Source organism: Neodiprion pinetum, chromosome 5 (genome assembly GCF_021155775.2).
Source record: "Neodiprion pinetum isolate iyNeoPine1 chromosome 5, iyNeoPine1.2, whole genome shotgun sequence".
In the NCBI taxonomy this organism is placed as follows: Eukaryota; Metazoa; Arthropoda; class Insecta; order Hymenoptera; family Diprionidae; genus Neodiprion; species Neodiprion pinetum.
In genome coordinates, this window is record NC_060236.1 from 20,796,107 (window position 1) to 20,815,676 (window position 19,570).

General features: G+C 38.5%; 1 protein-coding gene across 6 annotated transcripts; it reads left to right on the top strand.

The window, feature by feature from the left end:
- The first annotated feature begins 434 nt into the window (after nt 1–434).
- Nucleotides 435–19,260, top strand: LOC124220066 (ATP-binding cassette subfamily C member 4-like). Of its 6 annotated transcripts, none has more exons than XM_046628471.2 (18): nt 438–572; nt 865–1,016; nt 6,079–6,221; nt 6,387–6,497; nt 7,332–7,707; nt 8,116–8,247; nt 8,313–8,504; nt 8,687–8,995; nt 9,083–9,544; nt 9,987–10,292; nt 10,806–10,949; nt 11,504–12,041; nt 12,110–12,340; nt 13,044–13,280; nt 14,442–14,704; nt 15,463–15,908; nt 17,386–17,515; nt 18,983–19,260. In XM_046628471.2, the coding sequence occupies exons 3-18, from the start codon at nt 6,148–6,150 to the stop codon at nt 19,190–19,192; spliced, it is 4,161 nt and encodes a 1,386-aa protein (XP_046484427.1). In that variant the 5' UTR covers nt 438–572; nt 865–1,016; nt 6,079–6,147; the 3' UTR covers nt 19,193–19,260. The 6 variants fall into 6 exon arrangements, with proteins under 6 accessions (XP_046484429.1, XP_046484427.1, XP_046484432.1 ...); XM_046628476.2 differs by having other exon boundaries at nt 11,513–12,041; XM_046628473.2 differs by lacking the exon at nt 865–1,016 and having other exon boundaries at nt 435–572.
- Nucleotides 19,261–19,570: the final 310 nt, after the last annotated feature.

Here is a 19,570-nt window from a genome sequence, read left to right on the forward strand (position 1 = left end):
GATAAGATTGGATGTATACAAAGAATGAATCTAATTAGATCAAATAAAGTCTATCAATTCTTTCCTGAAATTAATTTTGAAAATCTAACATCACGTGAATGACAGTGAATAGCATGGAAGATGACAATCTTTCACGGTAATAAAATTTTTTAGTAAAAACGGAAATAAAATGGGAGAAGAAAGAAGACAATTATGATTCAACTACGTTCGTCCTTCCGGCTAACAGAGAAATCCTTCATTCCCGGTTTGTGCAATTCAATCCACTTACGTACCGGATTGTCAACGCAGATGTAAAAACCAGTGTCGACACTGGGTAGGTATACTAAGATAACAGACGCGTAAATAGTGACATGAAATGAAAGAGAAAGCGCTAAGAAGTTGGTACGAATTTTGAGCCGAAGTTGACGTCACCAAGTTCGAAACTCAATAAATCAGTCATTCTAGCTCTGACCCCTGAAGGTATAACATGCCAAGTGGTTGTCAATGCCAAGTGCGAGGTTGTGGAATATTGATCAAAGTGCTGTGAAGGGGCCAGTCAATCAGCTCATTGTGAATCGGGGATAGTGATCAACGTGAGTAAAATTGATAATTTTCGTGAGTATCAGATACTTTACATCAATTTTATCGTATCACAGCATTTGTGAATCGTCTTGAGATAATTGTCGATTTCTAGCCGATCTCATTGTAAGCTCACAATCGGTGTAAATCACAGATACCGGTCAATAAGAATGAAAATAATTATTTTCGAGTGTATAATCAGATATTTTATATTAATTTTACTGTTTTCGAATAATTTTGAACTGCCTTGCAACCGCCGCTTTTTGGCCGATCTTAATCCTTGTGACGATGTATATATTTTGATAGACGAAAGTAAGAACCGAAGTTCGGACGGATCAGCGGATCAGCGGATCAGCAGATCGGCAAATTAGTCGGTCTACGACTTTAGAAGGAGAGAGTTGTGTATGGAGGTGTCAGGAAATCATAAAGTGTGTGAAATCGACTCAAAGCCTGATCAGGTAACAAATTCAATAAATAACGACGAACTGAAACAATAAAGAAAGTCACACCATTCTATAATTATAAATACGACACATCGAACACTCTCCCTTCAAATTCTTGGAATAGTTGTTCCGCTCGATTTTATCTATATACACTTTTACCGTCCGTTTTTATGTTATTGTTACTATTTTGTTTTATTCTTACTCGACTATTGTCTCTTATATCTTTTAACTTGTGCACCTGTGCCGTCCACTTATATTTTTTAAACTATCAAACCAAGTTTGTTGGGTTGCGACGTGCAGGGACTATAAATTGGGTATTCTGTACTATTAAATTATAGTTGACTTTTTAAACCAAAATGACCCAAATAAATGCATAATTTTCTCTTTGATCGTCAACAACTATTTCTCGTAATTGTCTATTTATTTCCCTTTCTTTTATATTTGACTTATAATCAATAAACTAAAATTCATCACATCCTACCCTTAACAATTGCTTTGCAACAACCGGTTTCGGTACAATTGGACGGTGTTTTTATTTGTTATATTGCCAATAGTATCCTATCTTCGTCACTCGTTGATCGAGCATCTCTGTTTACTTCGATAGTTCCTAGGAATTCCCACCTCGTTTACCAGCGTGAAATAATATTCTTCCTCTCAGAACGTGATTGATGCCGATCCAGGGCGGACGGCAACTAACGAGTCGTAGTGTATGGTATATAAATCTGTTGACAAAATGCAGTGGGTGGTACGCGTGTGAAACAAATGACGCGAGCTTAGCGAGTGGTTAACAACCGAGGCGTGTTCCATTGGTGCATTACCGATTTACTATTCTTCGTAAATTGTGCCGATTCGTAAACGAGGATAATAGATAGAACTTTCAAACAATCGAATCTGCCGATTTCATAACCGATTTCCCGACTTGAAGGTGTGTATAATTAACAGAGTTACATTTTTCTTCCTTCAGATCGCGTTGTACTCGAGGAATATCGCAATCGAACATTGTAAACCGATTTTGATAACGATTTCTTTGGTTCAAATTTCCGAAGGTCTCGACTTTTTTTTAAAACTCTCCAAAGATGTCTAATTTCGGGCAAAGAAGCCTACAACGCGTATTTGCATGGTTTGGGATCGAGGTTACACCTCACATTATACGAATGGAATATCTCTGGGTACAGGATTGACCATAATGATCGATTACTATCCTGATGCAGAATAATTGGTGCCTCCAGCGATTATCAAATCTTGTCGCGAATGATATCGATGTGTAGTTGTATAACTGTGTCATACTAAAAAGTGATAGAGATGCATGAATGAAAATTCCTCGGTTTCAAACGAGACGCTACGAAAATTTCTTTGCTAGGAAGATTTTTTCGGGTGCGATGAACCTCGAAATTTTTCGGGATAGAACAAATATTTTGATGGAATTGTGCGTCTTTTTTTCTTTCAAATTCAACACTCGAAGTGAATCGCAATTATAACAAAAGTTTCGGTCTCCTTGTTTTGATTCATTTACAGAAATGTGTCATTTAAAATTTCTCAGTTTCGCAGTAGGATTTGAAATTAATGCAAATCATGAGAGATGAGGAAACGTGCAAAAAACTAAGAATTTCGCATGAAAATATAGGAACAAATGTGTCAGAATGACCAAACTGAACATTTTAACTTTTTTCAATGTACGATATTACAATTAAAATAACGTGACCTATTTTGTCTTCAGTTTCTTGGTAAGGTTGAGTTCAGGCGCCGAAAATTTATCGCACCGGTGAATTTACATAGCACTTGCGTCAATAACAGCCATTCTGCTCATGTTTCGTCAGTATTCAAGTATACTTGCAATCTTGACTATTCTCATTAAATTTTTCTTGCCCCAAGTTTGGGAAAAAAGTATCGCATCAGATTGACCCTTCAGAGTTAATAGGCTTAATAAACATTATCACGCAATTTTATCAATAACCTAGTCAATGCTGCTTCGAATTGTGCACCTAGTAATTGATCGGTTGATGATTCTGATGGATCGAAAATTGGAAATTTTTTCAATTTGAACTGTTTTATAACTTTTTGCCATATTCAGTTTCTTCCGTGTTTATCGATTTTAAGGCATTACCGATGTATACAACGATCGATGAGATCAATGAAGACTAACGACTTTTTTAATACTCGTCTCGAAGGCTGTCTGTTGCAAATTATCGGTATTCTGTGAAAAACGAACCGGCTGATGTGTTTCAAGATGTACTTGGAATCGATAAAAATACTTTTTCGTATCGTTTTTCCGCTACCGTTTTAATTCTTTGAAAATTGGAAATAAAAAGAAGATTATTTAATAAATAACATTGACCGGAAAATTTGAGTGAAAAAAAATTTATCTGCGTATAATAATTGGAGAGGAGGTCGTTCCTAAATTACGCTACCACTTGGGGGTGGGGGATCCATCGAAGTAACGTTACCATTAAAAAATGCGATCTTTTTTCATTGTCCGTGTTTATTCGAATTTTAATTTAACGTAGTTTATGGATGGCCCTTAAAAAGTGACAGTGAGGTGAAAAAACCTCGTTTCATAAAATATAATTAATACCAACTGCTTATAGTTATGTACTTAATCTTCCATTTCGTTACAGTTTCAGCAGTCAACATAGGTGGTAACAAAGAATCGTATACTCTATCTACGTTACAGCTGTGTATAAGTATACAATATTGACAAGTTTACACAGCCGGATTACACAGCGGTTCGTGTGAAATCCGTTTCGCGAAATAGCATGCAAAACATTCACATTGATCACATATATATATACGAAGTATCTGCGTATATCATCAAGTGACATAAAAAAAGGAACGAGATAGAACGAGGCAAAACGTGTCAAACTCGTTTTTGTTACCGGTCACTCGATGTAACGCTGTTGAAACACTCAAACAGGTACTCTTGTCGATTTCGACGCTGACGTATATATTTCCAAATAGGGATGTCTACGTGTCTCGCGAAATGGTATTTTCTGTAACACGGAAACAAAGTTTGCAATATGAATCACAGTCGGCAAAGTGATTTATCGGAGTTTGCAGAATTTCAGACATAACATTAAGCCTTGTCAATATTTTGTGACAAACAATTACGCTGCAAATAACTTTGAAATGAGAGATATGAGAAGCTAAGTATCTTGCTGCATGTTGACTGAGGCTATTCCTGTTTTATCCGAAAACATATCTAGTATTGCATGGTCAGCCACTTCTAGCTTGGGGCGCAAATGTTTCGAGAGCATTGAAACGACCTTTTCAAAATCACTTCGGTTAGTTATTCTCCTGCGGTACTTACAACATGTAGAAAACTAAGAAAATGTCCAAGGATTTGATATATATCATATTTCTCATCAAATGCAACAGATCTTACGATAATTAACAGATGTTCCTTTCGACTTTTATCGGGTGGACTATTTACAATTATTGAACAATATTTAACAGTCAAGATCAAGTTTACGAAGTGCTTCCTTATTTTATTTGATATCAACAAAATTAGTTTATTTTATATACTTTTACTAGAGTAATGATCATTTATTTCATTTTTGAAAACGCGACGAAAATGCTTTTTCATAGTTACATACAATTTAACGAGATGGGTAAAGTTTACACGTAGGGCAAGGCATTGTAGAAAAGTAATTACACGTTTCAAAATATCGCGTCGGTATTGCGCTTCTCTTTGCATTACACGATCATGATAGGCGACGAATCTTTTCCTTCAATTTTAACCACGAATGAACTTCTTTCCACTTTGTAACGGTTTCATAATGTTTTTCAAATCTAGACGTCAGAAGAGCCTGGATTACCCAATCAGGAAATTCAGAGTCAAGTTTCGGTATTTATAGATCAAGGAAAATTAATGCAAATGTCTTAAGCCTAGGATTGCCGTTTATGACAAAGAATGATTCGTAATTGAAACGATCACATTAATGAATTATGTAATTCTACTTCCTAACTTTGATAAAATGCGGTTCAGTTCACTTGTAGAGAAATTCTCAAAAAGTAAAACGAAATTAATTTTCTCTACAACTCTTCAGGCAACCATAAGATCGAAACATGCAACATAATTACAGATTTCAATTAATAGACTCGCGTATTGACCTTTTTAAGCAAAATGAACTTCATTGGCTCGAAATCGGGCGAATAATGCGATTTTTGTCGTTAGTTTGAATGTGAAGATTATGGTTTTTGCTACGTCTCGAAAAGATTCTTTCGACAACATTCCACGTTCTTCAAATAACAGCTTGACTTTTGAAATCTTGACTTTATGCCTCTTTCTTTTTTACCAATAATTTTTTTTCGCATCAATTATATTACAAGGTCTTTAAACGCGCACAGACGTATTTCAAGCATCTGCAGGTTGGTTTTCTCAAAGCGAGACGCAAGTTGTTTCATATATTTCGGGAAGCAATGATAACAATAGTGGTAATAAAGGAGTAGCACGCTGTAATCCTAAGACGCAATTGTCACGTTCACATATGACATTTAATCTTAAAAATAATTGATTTCAAAAGAGAAGGGATAGAATAGAAGAATAAGGAATAAATGCATAATAGGGACGAGAAGCGTGAGAGTAAATCACGTGGCAATTACAAATCATTGCATGTAGCTTATTTGTATACAATGCATCTTATGCCTATATCGATGAAGGCCGAAGAAACCATGATGCAATGTCTATAAAACAGCCTACCGATCAACTCGCTAAACTTGAAATTCTTGTTTCCCGACTGTTTCGCTCATGGTCGTTAATATGTAATATATTCACATAATCCGCAGCAGGTATACACCATAATGACGTATCATAGGTGGGTCAATGAGCTGCGGTATGTGGAGAACCAAGTTCCGCGGTTCGACTAACAATAAGTCGAAGAATACCGAAACTTTCAACAATTTGTTCCAACTGTGTGATAAAAATCTCGTCAATAATTGTCAGTGTACCTTCCGTATCAAATAAAATATAGCGCCATCGAATAGTATGTTTCACACGATAAGTTTTAAATAAAAGTACAGTTCAATAGACCCAAAAAAGTAGCCTCGAAAACAGACGGAACGATTGTTTCTTTGTTTCCAGATCATCGTTACTTAACGTTGATGCAGCGGTATCCAACCTAGGAAATATTTCAAGAAAATTTTTCGAGACATGGACACTAGGGAAAAACAGAGCTGCAGAAATCCCGAGGAGAAGTCGAATCCTTTGAGCTATCTGTGCTTCGGGTGAGTAAGACACTTGTCATAAAAAAAAATTTAAAAAAAAATGGTCGTCATCGTTTTACTTTTGGGCAATCGTAATTTTTAGTAGGGTGAAATTAATGTTTCAATAAAAAAAATGAATAAAAAGTTAATAAAATAAAAGCCTCCTTCATTTTTAAAATCACGCAGATGGACAGCGGACATTTTTTGGAAAGGGGCGACACGAGATCTTCAAATCTCGGACTTATACGATCCCTTGAAGTCCGATGAATCCGAACGTCTGGGCGATCGTCTCGAAAGGTGAGAAAAAAACCATGGAATCCCGTGATTGAACTATTTAAACAACTTTTCCTTCAATCAACGGAAATAAATATAATCAAACAGAATAGCAACCGCCGGTCGAAGGATTTATGACACAGAATCTAAATCCGAATTGAAAATGAATCTAGCATTTTTACTTGAGGTGAAAATAAGGTTTTGCAACCACGGTGAAAACCCGGTTCTGATGAAGCATGAAATTTAGCGAGAGCTTGAATCAACATTTTGGGTTTCGTTCAAAGTCTCTGGTGCATTTAGTTCTCGATTTACAATCTGTTAGAAAATGCCGGAAACAGTGATAACAAAAAATTCTGAAAAACCTATTGTACTTGTCCTGAAGTTGAAATCATAATTTTAACCCGCGTGTGAAATTAATGAAACAAGGAATGCAAATAGACAGGGGTGAAAATCACCCTTTGCCATTGGTACACACCATATTTTTTGTAACACATGTACAGATTTTGCGTTTACATTTGTCAAAAGTCGGAGATCAAATCACATTGATCAATAAAATGAAATGTGTACGTAATTAGGAAATTAATACAACATGTATATTTTTTCGATTTATTTGTAATATACTTACTGCCCACCAGTCGTAAAAGGGCTACTTTGGTCTCGGATTTTGAGTTAAAAAAAAATGCGAAAATCGTGCATGTGTTACAAAAAACACGTTGTTGTTGGCTCTTTGTTATTGAATCAATCTATGGAAGAACTAGACGATAATCCATCAGTAACACCCGGTTTTATTTGAAACTTGCCCTTTCCGTTGACCTGTATATGATCACATTTATTTAAATCCATTTCTGCCCACAACAGGGAGTGGAATATGGAGTTAGCTAAGGCGAACAAGGTGCAGGTGGTTGGAAAAAACGGGAAAACAGTACCAAGCGGAAAGCCGTCGCTCGGCGCAGCGATAGCACGAATGTTCTGGGCGAGATACATGATCCAGGGTCTACTGATGCTGGTGCAATCAGCGGTGCTTCGAGTATATCTGCCGATCCTTCAGGGCTGGGTGGTCAGCCATTTCAATCCCGGTGTCAATCCGGTGAGCCGAAATGACGCCATCCTTTACGCTGGTCTGCTTATCCTCACGAATCTCCTAGTCATATTCACGATACATCACACAGGACTTCGCAATAGACAGATTGGAATGTGTGTTAGAGTTGCTTGCTGCTCCATCATATACAGAAAGGTTTGTGCACAGGGTTTGGAAACTGCGTTGTGGTTCTGTTTCCTTCTGACATTTTACTTCACCCGACAAACGGAATCCAGTCATTGAATCTAAGGCTGACCCTCTTCATGGTCTTCGGAAAGGTCAGAAAATGAGAAATCCAGCCGAACGTTGGATGTAGGTAGTCAGTGTTTTTCAAACGTGATTTTTAGTTTTTCGTGATCTTGTTACATGTTGTCGTCAGTGCGATTAGATCACTTCTTGGAAGTGCACGGTCTTCCGGAAATCCGAAGGCATTCGTGATGGTCTCTTATGGTCGTTTCGACCGGTTTTGTCAGAACCCTCTTGAGGATACACATTCTACGAACAACAAAGTTTTTTTTTTTATCAATTTCTGGTAATTGTAGCGTTACTAATTCACTGTTTCAGGTTCTTAGGCTGAATCAGGCTGCCGTGAACAACACAGCGGCAGGTCAAGTTTCGAACTTAATAAGCAACGACGTGGCTCGTTTTGATATCGTGCCCCTGTACTTCCACCATCTCTGGATCATGCCGATTCAGGTAAGACTCGCTATTATTGCAAACTCTTCGTCGTTCTACATAAACCAGAATATTTTTGGCTTCAGGTCTCGATCATGGGGTATATCATGTGGCGATCTGTAGGAGTTGCCGCTGTGGTTGGAGTCGCCTCGGTGACATTGCAGAATTTGCCCATTCAGATGTACCTCGGCCGACTCGGCGCCAATCTGAGAGCTAAAATCGCGTCTACAACCGATGAGCGGGTTCAGAAGATGAAGGAATTGATCTCCGGAATACAGGTAAGATGAATGGTGGAATGTAATGACACGTTCAGTGTTAGTTGTTGCATAAGATTGTTTTTGACATTAAGTCTCCATGGCCAGAGAATCTGAATGAAGTGTGGTACAATTAGATGGAGTTGTGAACTGGCGAGATCTGATCATGTCCAAATCACGATGCACTGATCTTCTCGGTTAAACAGATAGTGAAGATGTACTCTTGGGAAGAACCGTTCGAGATTGTAGTATCGACAATTCGAGCCTTGGAGATCAGGCTGATAAAGTACACGTCGTATCTGAGGGGTTTTTACCTGAGCATTATACTATTCTCGGAGAGACTGTCCCTCTATTTCACGCTGTTCACATTTGTTATGATGGGAAATTCGCTGACTGCTGAAATCACGTTCGTAATATCGAGTTTCTTCAGTGTGATGATGTTCACATGCGTAGTTTGCGTTCCTCAAGCAATCATAATGGCCGGAGAGACTGCAGTGACCCTTGAAAGGTTGACGGTCAGTATCGCAGAATTAATTTTCCATTACGAGAGTTCGATCCTCATCTATTTGACCATTTCCAAATTTGTCTCGACTGATTTGCAGGAATTTTTGCTGCTGGACGAGGTCCAGTGCCTTGAAGATGGAAAAAACAAGCTGTCAACAGAAATCAGAAGTGAGCCCGATGTCATAGAAGTGATGAAGAGGAACTGGAGGCTCGAGAACGGTGTTGGCATCGAAATGAAAAATGTCGCCGCGAATTGGATTTTGGGTAAACTGCCACCGACACTGTGCGAGGTTTCGTTGACGATAAGGAGCAAGTCCTTGTCAGTTTTGGTCGGCCCCGTCGGTTCGGGCAAATCATCCTTGCTGCATCTCATTTTGGGTGAATTACCAGTTGGAGCTGGAAATCTGTCGTTATACGCTGGCGAAAATAAACCAGAAAACCAAATCACCAGTCGTGACATTAGCATCTCGTACACCAGCCAGGATCCTTGGCTGTTCTCTGGTTCCATACGCGAGAACATTCTGTTTGGTCAGCCCTATGATAAAAATCGGTACCAAGAGGTGGGAAGCCATTACCGAGGAGACTTACCGACCGAGTAAGCAGACCGTATTTTACAGTTTCTTATTCTCCCGAGTATTTAAATCGTTTCAATATTTTGAACTTTGCTTGTACGGCCATCAAGAAAAGTTTGGGAAGTAGATGGAAGCGCTATAAATGTACTAGTGAAAGCATATCAACCGTTTTGAGCTTATGGCAGACTATTCTGTCACAGTTACATCTCATATCTTTTGCAATTTTTGATCGAATTCTCTTAGAGAACATACACATTCGCCCATAAGCCTTATCATTCCCTAAACTTGTTGGTATTCGATCACTAAGGAGAAAGAAGAAGTGTAAAATATAATCTACTTAATTCGTCGGTAAAACAGAAATGTCCATAATCTAAGAATGAAGAAGTAACGATATTCTGGAGTTTTCGAGCACTGCGTACAACCATTACAGGTAACCAAAGTCTGCGCCTTGCTCAAGGACTTCGCTCAGATTCCTCAGGGTGACTTGAGTTACGTTGGTGAAGGGGGAGCATCTCTTTCTGGAGGCCAGAGGGCGCGCGTCAATTTGGCTAGAGCCATTTACAGGGATGCTGATCTCTACCTTCTCGACGATCCTCTGAGTGCCGTAGACGCTCACGTCGGTCGCCACTTGTTCGATGAATGTATCAATGGGTTCCTTAAGGGGAAAACCCGGATCCTTGTCACTCATCAGCTCCAACATCTTAAGCAGGCGGATGTCGTCATTGTTTTGAATCGCGTAAGCCCATCCGCTATAATGCCATAAGAACATGTCGGAATATGTACTTTTCAATACACGTCTTAAAAGTTTCGAGTAACTTTTCGCAGACCTTGACTGTTACGATTTTACCGATAGTTACTTTCATGCAATTTCAAAACGCTCAGTAATTTAATAGCGAGGTTGAAATAGTTTGCAGATATCTTCAGAGTTTCGATCGATACCGAGATTCAAAATTCTTAAGACGAAAATTTTATATCTATCGATAAAACCGACAGGTGATTCAAATATTTTAAGCACTTGTTTGGGAAATTTGTATTGTAAGTTTTGATACGAATTCTGGTATTTTCATGCAATTGTTTGTGCAATATTTGGAAGTGTTCGAATAACGTGAGTGTAATGAAGTTGATGGTATTTTTTTTTTAATTTTTGGAAATTTTATGCACAACATAGTCAAACATATTTTTTTACCATGGATTTATTCATAAAAGGTCAAATAAGAATCGAGATCGATACGAAGATGTTTTATTTCAGGGCAAAGTTCAACGGCAAGGAGCTTATGAAGAGGTCGCCACGTTAAATCTGGACTCCATAGTTTCACAATCTGTCGAGCCAGAAGTATCTACTATCGAAATTGAGTACGCTGTGGAAAGTCAGGAGGAGAAGATCGACTTCACGGTATAAATCGTTATTTATTGTGCATGTTTCTTTCCTCGGAAAACTCTTTTTGGAACTGGAAACTGAGAAATTAAATAATCAAGCTCATGCTAATACGATTTCTGAAAAATTAGGTCAAGTTCTCGCGAGCTGTTAAGTCACTAATTCCGAATATGCAATTCAAATGAATCATTTCCGATCGGATTACCAAGCATCGGATTTTAAAATTCAACAAGAATTTTTTTCATAATCAAATCCGGTTAAAGGTCGTAAAGACACTTGAGAGGATTTTTTGGACTTTTGATATTTTTGATGTCTTTTGATGGACGTATTCAGTGGATCAACAGTGATCGACAAAAAGCAGCAAGAAATCAGATCTGCATGAAAAATGTATCGAATGTTTTTGCTAATTCCGGCTTTAAATCTGGGATCACTTGTCATGCGAAATCGACTTTTTCCTAATACCTAAAAAAAGGCGACCCAAAAACTCACAGGTCCATATGTAAGAAAGCAAGTCAACAACTCCCCCGAAAAATCGCTCTTTTCATTGTAACAGTCATAAAAATGGCGCTTAGAAATTGCAGACTGAAAAATTGAACGGTAAGGCGGAAACTAAGTCCGAGGCGACCGAGGCAAGTAAGGAGAGTGGAGATTTAACAGAGGAGCAAATGGCGACGGGAGAAATATCGAACAAAGTGTACTGGGAGTACTTCAGGTCTGGTGGTAACATCTGCTCACTGATATTCTTCTTGGTGATATTCGTAACCGGTCAAATAGCGGCGAGTGGCACCGACTACTGGATAACCCACTGGACAAACCAGGAGACGCTGAGGATCTCTTTGAGTCTGAACAAATCGTCGACTGTTTCGAATCAAACGGTTGACCAAACAGAGAACACCGGGCACCTGAAATGGTTCGACGAATACGGCGTAATTCGTCCCATCGTAGCGGTTTACGTTTACACATTCTGCATAGCCGGCTGCGTATTCTTCGCAATCTTCAGAAGCGTGCTATTCATGAAGCTCTGCATGAACGCGAGTCAGAATATCCACAACACCATGTTCTCTAATCTTCTGCAAGCCACAATGAGGTTCTTCAACACCAATCCAACTGGTGAGTCGATGCGATGATAACGATGGCACAGATTTTTAAATAATTTCTCCTTTCATTCTGCATCGTAGGCAGGATTTTGAATCGCTTCTCCAAGGACATTGGAACCATGGATGAGTTGCTTCCAAGAACGATGCTCGAAGCGTTCCAGATATTCATGTACATGGTAGGCATCCTGGTCATGATCGCGATTGTTAATACTTGGTTGATCCTGCCGATTATTCTGATGAGTGGTATCTTCTACGTCATTAGGAGCTATTATCTGAAAACTGCGCAGAACATTAAGCGACTGGAATGCGTCAGTAAGTCAAAATCCACACGTCCACGATTCTGTCTTTCGATTTATCATGTTTCAGGTCCGACAACTTGTTCGAAAATTGTACACAGAGTTATCAAATTTTATGCAACGAGAAACGTAATTTTTCACGTTATTCTCAACATCTTATTGACTCGCTACAGTTTCGTCGACAACGTTCAAAAATGTATGATAATTCTCAAGCAATATTTGAACTTTTTCGAGTACGCAAGTGTTCGAATAATTGAACTCTGTGAAAAATTGTACCAGCTACAAGTCAGTTTAGCCTGCCTTTTGTCGGGGCTCGATATCGCATCTCGGGCTGCAATTGCTCGCAATATCATCAATTCCGATGGATTTTGAATCTGTAAAACGGCACGTCAAAATGCCACAAAAATTGGCTGGAATGTATTTCAGATTTTTTGAAAGATTTGTAACCAAATTGTGGTTAGTTAAAGATGAGCTACGGAACAAATGATGCTCAAAAACTACGTTTCTCAACGCATAAAAACCGGTAACTTGGACTGAGAATTTTCTAGAACAATAAGCGAGAGCTGCTTGGATACACAAAGCTCTAAACTTTTCAACGCCTTTTAGATCAATGCTCTAACATCTGCTCTCGCATTTTTTTTTTTTTTTTTGCTGAGCTGTTGGGCTTGGGACGTAGGTGATCTTATTTATTGGGATGATACATAATGAGTGTTCTTTAGCGAAGAGTCCGGTGTTTTCACACGTCAGCTCAACCCTCGATGGATTAACGACGATAAGAAGCCGAGGACCGCGAGTGGAAGAATTGCTCCAGAAAGAGTTTGATCGATACCAAGATGCGCACACCGGCGCCTGGTACTTGACGATAACGACAGCAACCGCGCTCGGATTTGTTATGGACATAATTTCGTGCGTTTTCATAGCCTGCGTTTGCTTCACGATGATCCTGACGAATGTTGGTGGGTATTTTTTACTTTTCATCGCCTACGGTGATACAAGAATTGTATTGGTGTCGGTCAAAAACGATTTTTTTAACATGGATAAATTTTTATGTTTTCTGACCTCCAGTATGCAAAAAACGGATTCTTAGGCAAATATCGGTCGACTTTCCGTTCCGACAAACTTCCGCGATGATTTCGAAAATGGGTGGATGAAAAATTCACCGGATTTTACATCGAAATAACGAGCATGAAAAATTGTCGTGACTCATTTTTTACTGCTTCTATCCGAAAACTTCGAAATTCGAACAAATTTGAAGCAGTTCGACACAGCTTATTTGATGTTTATCAAAAGTTTTATACCAATTGTTACCCAGTAAACACAGAATTGCCGATATTGTAATGGGCCAGCATCGGCGACGAACACAGTTTTATCTACAATTCGATCGTTTTATATCGGCCTCTCCAGCGGACGGATAACGTTATATCAAATTTTAAATATAATGTCCACCTCCGGACTGCCATCACTTTGACTTTATAATACATGGGAATGCTAGGATTTTGATGGCTTAGTACGGGCAACGCCGACTGGCTTACGATCGTCATATGTCATAGTTTGTACGACGAAAGTAATTTTCATGTATCCATGATATGGAGTTCTTGCCGGGCACATGGTATTTAGAATTAACCGGTTTACCTGTTTACCTATCCAAACGTGTAGGTGATCAGTAATCTTTGATCCAAATATAATGCGTTAATGAAGCAATAACAAAAAAATCTTGACAAAATTCTTCATTAAAGAGGCCAAAAATGTTATGTCTTCAAACTGAAAATCCTGTACAAAGACCGATGTTTCCGAGGAATAATAAAATTATCCTCGCCCCCTTTCTTGGGGCTTTGAAAAATCAACTATATACTCGGATATTGATAACCTGCCGCCCTTGACGATGACACAATCATAAATCAAAATTATTGTGATTCGTAATTCCTGTTGAGGTAATTTCTAGTACCCTATCACAATACGAAACACGGTAAAATAGATTGAGATGATAAAATTTGTTATTTATTTTTGTTTAAATTAAAAAATTGTTTCACGAAAAAGAGAGAGTATCAGCGACACAAGATTCTGATCATACTTTACGGTACTTTTTTGCGACTTTAGAGCAATGAATTGGGTTTCAGGTGACACTCTTCCCGGCTCCGTGGGACTAGCTATTTCTCAGTCCCTTATGCTAACTGGAGTCCTTCAGTATGGCGTTAGGCAAGGCGCCGAAGTCATCTCCCTCATGACTTCGGTCGAGAGGGTTCTTCAGTACACAACTCTGCCCAAGGAGGGACCCTTCAAAACCGACAACCCACCGTCGCCATCTTGGCCTTCGAAAGGTGCTTTGGCCTTCAATAAAATGTCCATGCGATACGCCGCCGAGAAGCCGCTGGTCTTGAAGGTGAATAAAAAAATTTATCATAACCTTATCAAGTGCCTATAGTGCACCTGCTGTCAACTGTTGGATAAGAATTTCCCCAAATTCACCATTTTACGCTGTCAGGGGTTCGCAATTTGAATATTTACGCATTCAAGAGATTTCAAAAACTCTCGCATGATGGGAAAACAATTTTCGACCGACTTGGTGCACGATGTTTGAAAATTTGATAATGTTTCGTGATGAATTTTTGCTATTTTCTAAACGTTTCAAGCACCCCGACAGCATCTTTTTCGACAGATGAGTCGGAGAGATTGAACCGGGGGACTATAATTCATTTGCGATCACTTGCGATTTCAAGTAATTTCATAACTTTTCAACCACGATTTTAGATGAGTTCACGAAATTTGACTAATTGCGATTTTACAAAACCTGATACGATTAAAAATATCTCTTGTAATAATAATTTCATATAATGTCCTAGTGCAATTTCAAATATTCTTCAAAACCTTAAGCTTTTCCAGTGTGATGACCGTTATCTTCTACATACCGATTTCAAGTGCTTTTCACTTGTTTTGAATTGATTGCAGTATTGTAAAGTGCGGTAAAGGATTTTAGAAGTTCAAAGCCTTTTGGCTCGAATGATTTTGCGAAAATTTGGTAACGGTTTCGTAACGATTTCACAACGAAGACTCTACATTTTGGAAAGACTTTTATGCGGATCGGTGGAATCCAAAATCTGCCAGACTTCTGACCTCCGTTATTTCGTAATCCTATGGCAGGACCTGAACGTGGCGATAGAACCGGGTCAAAAAATCGGCGTAGTCGGAAGAACCGGCGCCGGTAAATCGTCACTGATTTCCGCGCTGTTCCGGCTGTCAGGAGACGGTCTTGAGGGTGAAATAAATTTGGATGGGATCGACACGAAGTCGATTGGACTGCACGAGCTGCGCCCCCGGATCTCGATCATCCCTCAGGAGCCGATTTTATTCTCGGCGAGCATGCGGTACAACTTGGATCCCTTCGACCAATTTTCGGACGCTCAGCTTTGGGACAGCCTGCGGGAAGTTGAGCTTCATGACGATGTGACGTCTCTGGATTTCAAGGTCGCCGGAGGTGGCGCGAATTTCAGCGTCGGACAACGCCAGCTGATCTGTTTAGCCAGAGCCATCTTGAGGAAGAACAGGATACTCGTTCTCGACGAAGCGACCGCCAACGTTGATCCAAGGTCAGTGCAAACCGTGAGATTGTCAATTTTATCACAAGATGGTCACGCGGTGAGTGCTCGTCAAACGATTGCTCTAAAATGCAACGGAAAAAAAAATAATATAAGCTGAAGTTAAAAATACGAACTTCGGTACCGATTTTTCATTTTAAGCTTCTATGAACGGTGCAGCTGGCTAATTTTTTTTCGGAAAACGTTTTTCTCAAAGGTCAGCGAAAGATTTCTTCATGCCGTTATGTAGTTAATTCAATATTGCCTTTTTTTTTATCGTAATTCAAGTTAATGTGGAACGTTGTGAAATTAAATATTCAATGGTATTTTTTAGCGACTATTTGGAACATGGTCTTTTCAAGGAAATCACATATCGTTGAGAGTGAAATCGAACAAATCAACTAGATTTTTAACTTCTTAACCATTTTGAAGAAATTTGAACTGCAGCATCGATATTTCGGAATTTCCTTGTAATACCAGTCTGCTCGATTTTTACATTTTTTCACAGATCATCGCAGCTGAAAAGTATTGATTTTCACTCATTCGACTTCCTTAATTTATAACTGATTGGATCTCGGGTCTAATTGGTCCAGTAGGTTGCGAATCATTCAAATGATAAAAAATTCACATGATTAAATCTTAGAATTTGGCCAATAGACCTTGATGATTTCGGTCCCAATCAATATGGTTCGTCTCAACTTATTCCTGATTAATTAGATTTATGATTCAATCGATCTAGCAACTTTCGACTTATTCAGATACCAAAATTAATTCTTCCGTTTCTATCGAATCATGTTTTCTGAGCTCACAACTCATCCGACTGCCTAGAATGTTGTTTATAAGTTCGGACATTGGCGCATGAAGGTCGGCCAGATATTCCACTTTTTTTTATTATCGCATTATAGTATCATTGAATATTCAGTCTTCCAAGATTTCCTAGACTGATATTTTTTACATCTACATAGAATAAATTTTTTAACGGAGGTCGAATTCAAGCGTCGTTTTTGCCTTACCAATTATTGCCATTATTTAATACAATGTTGTTTTAAGATACGATTTGCTAACTTCAGAATTTCTCTGTTTGTTTCGCTCTAAAATAAACGTAAATTGTTTCCCAAACGAATCGATTTGAACACTATTAATAATTAATATAGCCCGCTTTTGTCTTGCTTTATCCTTAGTCACATATCGTAATTTCGTACACAGTAAATTCTTTTGCTAACTCATCATTAGTTTCCATAATTTCACAGCATCGAGTCAGAAACTTGACATTATCCAATCGATATACGTAGTTTACTTTTATCGAGTTTGTCGCATGTCGTCACATTTCTGACCTCAGAAACTGTTCGTTCAGCTTGCGAATAATTCTATCGCGGTTCTCAGATACCGAAAAACGATCCTTGCTCACGGAAAAAATGGTGTCACCTGCGTGAAAAATCGAAATCCTGTTTTGCATCTAGGTCTCAACCTCTTGAATTTCGAATTTTAGCACCGACGCTCTCATCCAAAACACCATCAGACGGAAATTCGCTGATTGCACCGTCCTGACGATAGCTCATCGGTTGAACACGATCATGGACAGTGATAAGGTCCTTGTAATGGACGGAGGTCGGATTGCGGTACGTACAAAAAAGGGATTCTCGTCTTAAACTTGTCCCTCAAATATTTTACTAACTGTCTCACATTTCCCTATTTCTACCGAAACAAAAATGGGCACATCATTTTGTGAATGTGATAACGGTCAAGAGCAATATAACACGACTATAGTATGTACGCGTTTATCAATGTTTTCCTTGGGATTACATGGATTTTCATAATTTTCTTACCGTTACTCTACAATACTCTTAACATAACCTTACTCTACCTTATTCTATTCCTACCGCTTAACAACCCTACTTTCTTTCCTTTCGTTCGCTCGCCCATTTATTTCCACTCATTTCGCTTCCCTTCACTCTCTCTTACTCTCTCACTCTCTCCGCGCTTTCGCTTTATTTTACATTAACATCCTATTCTTACATTTATTTTTTACAATTTCGTTACATTCTGTCTTTTCTTACATTATCCTTTCTATAGACTTCTGTTTCACACTCATTCATCCGTTCACCACTCTTTTCCTCTAATTCACTCCATTTCTCTCATCCACAGCCTTTGGATATGCCGTCAAAAATATGACATGTATTGTATTAAATACTTCATATAAAAACGTAATTTTTTTACGACAACTTTTATTTTATTTTTTTTGCCAGACTTCAATCTTCCACGATCTACGGGCTTAAATGAAAAACCGTTTCCGGAAGGATTTCCTCCGCCTCTTTTACGAATCTCTCATTTTCTCACAGTTTGTTGCATGTACCCACTTCCACTTTTCTTTTTTTCCACTCTCTCAGCGCCTTCCTTGCTTCCTTCGTTTTGTTTTTGACTTCCCCATCCCACCATCCTTATCTCTGTCTCTCTCCTCCCCCCCCCCCCCCCCCCCCCTTCGATTCTCGGTCCTTTTTCCACCGCTCTCCTGAATTCCTTCGTTCTCTCTTCTATTTCTTCATTTATTCCTTCGCCTAATATTGCTCCCGGCTATCTTATCTCTCTTTTAAACCTTTCTCTTCCTTCCCTTGTCCAGTGCTCTTTTGTTGCTCCACTTGCAATCTTCTCCGTTCTATCCGACCTTTCCGCTTCCAGCTCTACGATTACCGGATGATGATCCGAGTCTGTCCTATCTCCAGCCTCCTAAATTTTATTCCGAACCGTTTAAAACCAAAATCCGTTACAATTTCAGTAAAAATTTATTCTGTACTTATTTCAATTGCAGGCAAAAAGGTATCGCACCAGTTCTTAAGAAACAATATTTAGTTGCACAAAATAAACAACATTTGTCCTTTTTGTTTGCTGAGAGATTGTGAGAAAAAAAAAACACACGCGTGCACCTAAAAATTGTTTTCTGTTTGGCAAATTTTTTTCAAAATCAAAACTCCCCTCAAGTTCAAATTAATAATTATTGTGGACGGTATACAATAATTTTCTGCTTTGATCTTCTCAACCTTCGATTTTATTATTTGTTTGTGACATTTTTATTTCCCTTTCGCGTACAGGAATATGGCCATCCTTACTTGCTGTTGGAAAATCGTTACGGTAGTTTTTCACAAATGTTACGGCAGACAGGAAAATCGACGGCGGAACAACTTTCCGAGATAGCCGAAAGAGCATATCGATCCGCTAATTCCAATGAAGATGGATCTGATGAGAAACTGAACGAGGAAAGAAGAATTGCAGCTTCTGTAAAAGAAGTTACGTACTTATAAAGAAATAGATAAAATTGATGGTTATATGTTTGTAAACGTGAATAAAAAAATAAATGAATATCAATTATTCAGCGCAACGTTCTCTCGTACTTTACAATAGAAAAACGCGTTCCTATTTGAGTTAACCATATTTCGCGTAATTTCTTTTTTTTTTAGTCAAATATTTTATTAAATTTCTTACGGATATTTACGAGTTGTACATTAAGCACTTATCAAATTGTTAATATATTTATTCCTGACTCAACCATAAAGTCAACTATTTTGACCTCATAAGTGGGACGAAAATGACATATTTTTTCCTAAACCGCATTTCCGGGAAATATAAATCCAATTGAAAAGGCCCAATTTTCAAATAATTGTTGCGGCCAGAATTGAGTC

Excerpts from the sequence above, each read along its gene's own strand:
- LOC124220066 (XM_046628473.2), top strand. The coding sequence starts at position 6,148 with ATGGACACTAGGGAAAAACAGAGCTGCAGAAATCCCGAGGAGAAGTCG. Across the intron at positions 7,708-8,115 it reads GCTCCATCATATACAGAAAG|GTTCTTAGGCTGAATCAGGC; the intron begins GTTTGTGCACAG and ends TCACTGTTTCAG. Across the intron at positions 8,248-8,312 it reads TCTGGATCATGCCGATTCAG|GTCTCGATCATGGGGTATAT; the intron begins GTAAGACTCGCT and ends TTTTGGCTTCAG.